The 8533-nt window shown below is 29.6% G+C and overlaps 1 protein-coding gene across 1 annotated transcript; it reads right to left on the bottom strand.

The window, feature by feature from the left end:
• Positions 1–1203: 1203 nt before the first annotated feature.
• Positions 1204–1620, bottom strand: BDBG_16353 (uncharacterized protein; the record flags this gene model as incomplete). The annotated part of the gene is made up of 1 exon (XM_031724320.1): positions 1204–1620. One exon carries the CDS (start codon positions 1618–1620, stop codon positions 1204–1206), a length of 417 nt encoding a protein of 138 aa, XP_031576393.1.
• Between the last annotated feature and the right edge of the window lie 6913 nt (positions 1621–8533).

The following is an 8533-nucleotide window of genomic DNA, read 5'->3' on the forward strand; positions in this document are numbered from 1 at the left end:
TTTACTCTCACTCAAGACATTATATAGATGTTTATAGAATTGAAACAAGCTTTTATAGATATTATAATACTGAATCACTTTAACTCTGACTTACTCAGTCAGTGTGAGACTGATATATCTAAGAATGAGATCTGTGAAATCTTTTCACAGTTAATATTAGAGATCTTTCAATATTGAAAGAATTAGAGAATAATTATCTCTGAGAATATAGATAATGAAATATCTGTAAAAGAAGACTTTTTCACAGAGTCTATAAAATACTGTGAATGAAGATCAGTGATCTTCTTCTTTAAGAAGTTATCACTTATATAAAGAAGATATAATACTCATAATTAAGAGATATTAGTAATTATTAAATTCTTTAAAATCTGATGATATTATCTTCAGAGTAGTAAGTATTCAGTGTAAGTTCTTACTAATTATATAAATCTATGTTACTTCTTAATAACAAAGAGCTTGATAGAATATTAAGTCAGATGAGCAGAGCTGCTTTCAGAGTATAATTTCTATATCTGATACTATTCAGATTGACTTAACTCTGTTAATACACTATCTAGATAATCTGATTATAATATTATTAATATGAAGAAGAATTTTATAAAAGAATCTCTGTCATCACTGCAGAAGAAGCTGACTGCAGAGAGTTAAGATTCTCTAAAGCTTGAAAATAACATTAGTAAGACAGCTGTGTGACTCAGTATAGAAGATGAAATAAAATTCAAGTCTCTGTAGAGAACTGACACTGAAGATTATAAGTTTCTTATATTATATCTTACAATTATTGAATTGATAAAGAATGAAACAGTCTATAATCTTTCAATCTAATTACTTTTGAAATTTATTAATAAGTTATAGAAGAGAGACATCTCTACTACAGTTTAAATTTAGAAGTTAAAGAAGAAAGAATCTGATTTAAACTTGAAAGAGATAGACTCTGAGTGAAGTAATACTGTTAAGAAACTAAGTCACTGATAACTAGAAGAATATAAACTTCTACTGCTGAATAATTCAGTCTTCATTTCTTATAGCAGAGCAGTGTATCAGAAGTTATTAAGAATTTATCATAATAATTCTCATACAGAGTATTTCAGATTAGAGAAGACTGAGAAGCTTCTAAAATATAAATATATTTAAGACAAGCTTTAAACAGATGTTAAAGAGTATGTTAAGACTTGTAATATCTATCAAAGAATAAAGATTCTGTCAACTATAGAACCGCTCCACCACGAACTCGCTCGATTTTTCGAATAAGAACCCGCCGATAGATCCATCGAAAAGCCCTCGATCATACGAGCATTTTGACCCCATCGCCGACCGCATACCCCGTGTGGTGGTGGAGTTATCCAGCCAAACGTGAACCAGACGTCGTTCGAAACTCCTGTGTGGGATTATCCCCCATTCTCCCCTACCACACCACAACCCCGGGCCAAATTGCCATACAAATTGTAAGGTGAAGAGACCTAGCCATATGCACCAATCTTCTCGATTTTGGAAGATCCCCGATCTGTAGTTGTGGAGATATCTGAGAAGCGACCTCCGCGAAAACCCTGTCCATCTTTGATGTTCCAAAACACCAACGCCAAGTCCCACCCTTGTACCGCCCTTCCTAATCTGGCCCATCCCCGGCAGAAAAATACAAAAAGATACCTCGGCGATAATATCAAGCACATAATCAACAGCCACTTCTGAAGTGCAACCTCCGCAGTCTGTCTTCAGTGTATCTAGACATCAATGCCAAGTCTCACCCTCGTACCACCTGTCTCAATCTGGCCCATCCCCGACAGAAAAGTATAAAAAGATACCTCAGCAACTGTACTTGATACATAATCGGCAGACACGACAACTATAAAATCAGTATATCTCAAGGTCTGACTGAGCCTTTGATCCCTGCACAGTGAGATATATTAAATCTAGTTTTAATATCTCAATATTCAATAGATTCTGCAAGAGATTGAGAACAGCAACACTAGGTTTCTATTGAATTTGAGAATTAACTCTATATTAATATAATCATTGACAAAGTCTTCTATTTTGAGATATAAATAACCAGTTTCTCTACATCCTGCTGACAATATTTACATTATTATATAGAAACAGACTTATATTCTCTATAATATCAAGACTCTGAAGAGGGAAAGTCTTGATAGAGAGTATACAGTAGTGTATATCTTAGCAGTTTCTATCTCATTCTTCTGCAGCAGTTAATGTAAAAAAAAAAAAAAGATTTTAGAAATAGTTTTTTACTTCTCTTGAAAAAGTAAGGTGTTTTTCTCTGAGTTTTATACAATATTCTTATAAAGAATTAAAAACAGAGTTGTTTTTCATCATAATTTCATATTCTTTTAAGTAAGAATTACTTTTTCAGTGACTGAAGAGCTTTCATTAATACTTAATTCTTTTTTATACTCTTTATTAACTGATTTGAGTTGCACACTTATTGTGTGAGAAGAATTGAATAATTTAGAATAAAATTGAATAATTTTAATCAATTTCTCTGCAAAAAATTGATTTATTTTTTGTCAGTTTTTCTCTCAAAAACTGTTATATCATCTGATTTATTATCAATTGATATCATACTTTTCCTCACTGTATCTCAAGAAAGAGATTATAAAGATTTTATTGATTTATCTTAAAAATCAATTTTAGTTTATTAGATTCTCTTCAAAAATCTAACCTAGTTACTGAACTAGTGTGAAAAAAAATCAGATATTTTATACATAAAAGTCTGTTATTCTTCTTTTGAAATAGTCTGACTAACTTTTCAATTGAAAACAGACTTAGAAACCTCTTAATTGAAACAGTCTGATCAACTTTTCAATTCAAAAGAGTTTAATAAATATCTCAATTGAATTAGTCTGATCAACTTTTCATTGAGTAAGAATAATGAGTTCAAAAGTACACTCAGTTGATGTGAAAAAGAATGCTTTCTCAGATACTATTTCTGAGATTGAAATTCTGAAGAGAAGAAAGAAAGAAGAAATAGAGAAATAACAAGTTTTTGAAATACAGAAACTTGAAAAAGTAAGTAAAATTCTTGAAAAGCAGTGTCTGAGTGAGATGAATGAAGAAGTTCTGTTAATTCTTCATACTCAGACTAAACAACTACAGAAAGTGATCAAGTTCAAACTTAGAATTTCAAACACAGTTCAAAAAACTTTGAAAATTTCTAATACAATCACTGACTCTTCAGTTTGCTCTTTCTTCTTTTCTACTTCATCTTCTTCTTCTTCTTTAAATCAGAAGAAAATATATGCTCAAGCAGCAGAATCTGCTGTCTTTAAACCTGCTATCTCTAAATCTGCTATCTCAAAACCTGCTCAAAATTCTGAGAAAACTGAGAAGAATACTGCTCATACTTCTATTGATAGAAGAGTGAAGAAAAAAATGTAAAAAGAGAAAAATCTTCAAATCTTCAGAAATAGAAGACTTATTCTCAAAGTCTTAAATCAGAACATATTACAGAGAAATAAGCTAAACTCAAATCTCATTTTCAGAATTAGAAATGAAATCAATCAGCAGTTCTTTTCTCAGTTAATGACTGATATTGAAGTTCAAAAACTAGTTATAGCTTCAATTGAGTCATTCTTCTTTGAAAACTTCATCATTCTGATCACAATGCTTGAATTCAGTGCAGAATTTCTTATTCAGAATGAGAATCTCTGAAAGTCAGTAGTAGAATCTCTGTTAAATACAATAATTCTATCTGAGAGAGATGAAAAGTGAGATAAATTCATTCTTCATGATATTCCAGTTGAAATCTTTGACTGTGAGAAAGAAATACTACTTCTCAAAAATGAATTGAAAGAATACAATTCTATTCAACTGAGAAAAGAGTCTGTATGACTTAATTCAATTGAGTTCAGACAGAGTAAAAGAAATGTCTCTGTTCTAGTGTATATAAAGACACTTGAATAATCAAGAATCTCTGAAGTAAGAGTAGCAGATTTGAAAATGAGAGTTCATGAATACAAAGACTCAAGAATAAATCTCAAAGCTCAAACACAGTGTTCAAACTGTCAAAGATATGAATACTTTGCAATCTCTTGTTTCAGAGACTCAAAATATGCATTCTGTGCTAGAGATCATAAAACTAGTGAGCATAATTGTGAAACATGCTTAAAAAGAGATGAAATATGTTAACATACTCTGCTTAAGTGCTTCAATTGTAAAGAAAAACATGCATCTAGCTCAAAAGAATGTGTATTTACTTCAAGAACTCAGAAGAACTGAAGAAAAGATGAAGCTTAAAGTGAATCTAAAACTGAAGAGAAAAGTCAAGCTAGTAAATCTGCAACTGTAAGCTTAAAAAGAAGAAATTCTCAACTATCTAGATCTTCAATCTTCAACTCTTCAGCTAAGTGTAAATAGAATTTGAATTCTTAAACTTCTGTTAAGATTAGAGAATTGAGAAATGACTCTGATAATAAACTAGATATAATACAAGCAGTTGAGATTCCTACTTTTCAAAATAGTTATAATCTACTATCTGATGATAGAAATTAGATTCTACTCTATCTCTACTCTCTCTTAGTATGAATATACAACAAAAACAATAAAAAAAGTTTAAAAACTCTTCAAAAATCACATTTATTTAAAATAATATGAATAGAAACTCAAATTGCATTTATTCTTGTCTTCAGATTGCATTTGAATAAAAAGTTGACTTTGTACTTCTTCAAGAACCAAACTTTGATACTGAGCAAAAGTACATTATTTCTCATTCAAGCTATTACTGCTTTCTCTCTGAAAAATCTGAGATAAAATCAAGAGTAGTGATCTATGAGAGAAAAAGATCAAGATATCAATTTAATTTGAGATTTGATATCATATCTGACTCTGATATTCTAGTGAGTGATATTATAGATAAAGAGAATGAGTTTAATACTATTCAACTTATAAATATCTATAATGAAAAGTCATTGAAAGAAAACAACAATATCTGAACAATTGATAGAGGATTTTTAAATATAACTCTCTTAAAAAACTCTATAATTGCAGGAGACTTCAATGCACATCATCTCTGATGAAACTCAGAGTGCATAAGAGCAGTAAGAGCAGATAAACTGATTAAATGAACTTTTAAGCATTCAATAGATTTAGTTAACAAGTCTGATCAATAAACATTCTTTAGAAAAGACATGAAACAGAAATCTATTATAGATCTAACTTTCATATCATAAAATCTAATTGAAAAAAGACTTATAAACTGATTTATTGATTCAAATGAAACCTCAGAATCAGGTCATGAGATTATTCAATTTGATATTGAACTGAGTGAAAAATAAAGAAGTGAAAATCCTCTTCTCTCTAATCAGTATAACTTTGAAAAAGCTGATTGAAAAGCAGTTGAAGAAAGAGTAAAACAGCTGAAATCTGAAAGACAGAGTGAGCTTTATTGAAATCAAAGTCAAGATATCTCAAATGAAATACTTGAGAATAGAGTAAAGCTGATTATATCTATTCTTCTAACAAGTATTGAAGAAAATATTTTAAAGAAAAAGTCTTCTGAGTATTTCAAACCTTGATGAAATGAGAATATCACTTCTAAAAGAAAGCAACTAGTCACTGCTAAGAGAGAGTGAAAGAATAACTTAATATCTGATGAAGAATTCAAAGCTATTCAAAATGAATATTTTTCTGATATTAAAAAAGTCAAAACAGATTGCTGAAACAAATTTCTTGAAGAAGTACAAGAAAAAGAAGTTTTTAAAGCCTTCAACTATACTAAAACAAGAAGTGTAGTAAAGCTTCCAACCTTAGAATATGAATTTCAGAATGAATTGTATACAGCAAACTCTTTTAAGGAAAAATATCAAGCTTTTATAAGAATTCTCTTTCAAAACTCATCACATTTAGAAGAGGAGAATATGTCATTTCATAAATATATTGATGAAAATAACTGGGAATGACCTGAGCTTACAGGTGATGAACTAGAGTCAGCAATATTCTCAAGTTCAATTAAAACTGCTGCAGGGCCTGATTCAATTAATTATTTAATTATTCAAAACACATATTTCTACTTGAAGAATAAATATTTTGAGCTCTTTTTCAATCTCTTAAGAAATGATTATCATTCTGAATGCTGAAGAGAAGCTACTGAAGTAATCCTTGTAAAATCTAATAGAAAAGCTTCAGTTCTTAAGTCATATAGAGTAATATCTCTATTGAACTGTTTGAGAAAAGTTCTAGAAAAGATAATAGCTACTAGATTATCTTTTATAAGCTCTATTAGTGATTCTCTTCTATTTAATGAATAAATAAGAGATAGAAAACAATGTTCTGCAATTGACACTGTTCTCTCAGTTCTTCATGATATTCAAGTAGTAAAGCATGAAGACCTGGTCTCAACTGCAGTTTTTATTGACATAAAAGATGTATTTGATCATGTTTCAAAGTCTAAGATGATTCAAACTTTGAAGATGTTAAAACTGTCACTTTCTCTAATAAAATGAGTTAATTGTTTCATGTCTAAAAGAATTATACAACTATTCTTTGATGGAAGAAAATAAGATAAAACTGAGATAAAAATAGAAGTACTACAAGAATCTTCAATCTCACCTGTTTTATTTGCAATATACACTGCATATTTATTCAAGAATAGAGAGATGAAAATAGTAAGATCTCCAAGTTATGTAGATGATATTGATCTTCTCTACAGTTCAAAGACAATCAAAGAGAATTTAGAAGTAATTGAGAAAGCAGTAAAGAAAATCTTTGTTAGAGTAGATATCAATCTAATTCAATTTGATATGAATAAAACTGAGTTAATTCACTTTTTTCTCAGATTTAATGAGAAAGAACTAAGTCTAACTCTTCTGAATAAAGAGATTAAACCCAGTTTGAATGTCAAATGACTAGGAGTATGGTTAAACTTCAAGTTGAATTTTAAATATCATATTCAACAAAGAATTATCAAGGTAGAGAGACTACTGAATAGTAAAATCAGACTATCAAATACTGAGAGAGGTTTATCTTTTCAGGCTATGAGACAGTTGTACATAGCCTGTATTACCTCAGTAGCTGATTATGAAGTTCAAGTTTGATGAAACAATCAAGATAACTTTACTGAACTGTTTCAAAGTCTATAAAACAGAGCTTTGAGAAGAATTCTGAGAGTATTCAAATCATCTTCTATTAAAGCAATGGAAATTAAAGCCTCAATTTCACCTTCTGCTATTCAATTTGAAAAGGCCTGTATGAACTATGCTCTGAGAGTCATAAAGATGAGCTCAAATCATATAATCAGAGAAAGAGTCTCTTCTTCATTTTCATCAGTTAACTCAGGAAATGAACTGAATTGAAATAGATTTCTTGATTGAAATGAGAATAATACTTTAAAGAAAATGCTCTCTCAACTGTATAGACTATGTTCACTTATTAAGAATCAATTTTCTTCATTAAATGTTGAGAAAATTGATCATGAGAAGATATCTCTCTGAAGAGAAAAGCTGAAATCTCTCATAGACTTACAAATAAGTGAACTATCTAAAGAGAGAGAATATGAACAGCATTTGAAGAAGATCTCTACAATCAATATAAAAGACTCTATTCTGATTTACTCAGATGACTCAAAAAATGAGAATTTGAATAGATTAGATACAGGCATTGCTTATACTGAAGATAATATCAATTTTATCTCAGATTTCTGAAATTTAGGCTGTGAATCTGAAGTCTTTGATGCTGAATTATTTGTAATAGTGAAAGCTTTCAAACTCATTGAAATAAAATCTCATAAAAGAGGAAATAGTTTGAAAGAGACATGAATATTCTCTGATAGTCAAGCTACTTTAAAAAGACTTAGAAATAGTCAGATTTATAATAATCAAATGAATCTTGACCTGATTTTAAACTCTGTTTTGAAAATTCAAAAGAGAAGAACATCTAAACTGATAATTCATCTGCATTGAGTTCCTGCTCATATAAATATTCATGGCAATGAATTGGCTGATTCAGCTGTAAAAAAGAGTTCAGAATTAAGCAGATCTATTCAAAAAACAGTGTCCTGGTCTTTCATAAAGAGAAAGATAAAAGAATCTTGTTTAAACAAGTGAAATGAAAGCTGATAGAAACAAAAGAAGAGCATACATTATTCAAGATTTGAGACAAAATCAAAGTGAAAATCTTGTTCAATTAAATGCAAAAAGAAAATATTCTCATCTATAATACAGCTGAAACTAGAACATGGCTATTTCAAATCTTATATACAAAGATTTGATGATAGATTTGACTCAATAGAATGCTCATTCTGCAATATAAATGAGAATTCTGAGCATATTGTAATGCACTGTGCATTATACAATAGTCTCAGAGCCAGATTGAAAGAGAAGTATAATCTAAATCAATTAAATATGAGATTCTTATTCTCAACTGAGACAGAAATTAAATACTTAATAGACTTTCTATCAGAAACTCAAGCAGCTACAAGAAAATGGCTAAATTCAGAATTATCTGAATATGAAGAGGAGGAAATTAACCAGATATAGTCTGTTAAAACAGCTATATACTATCTTTTAATAATTTGTTTTGTTACAGT

This window comes from Blastomyces gilchristii, assembly GCF_000003855.2.
Source record: "Blastomyces gilchristii SLH14081 genomic scaffold supercont1.2, whole genome shotgun sequence".
NCBI lineage: Eukaryota > Fungi > Ascomycota > Eurotiomycetes > Onygenales > Ajellomycetaceae > Blastomyces > Blastomyces gilchristii.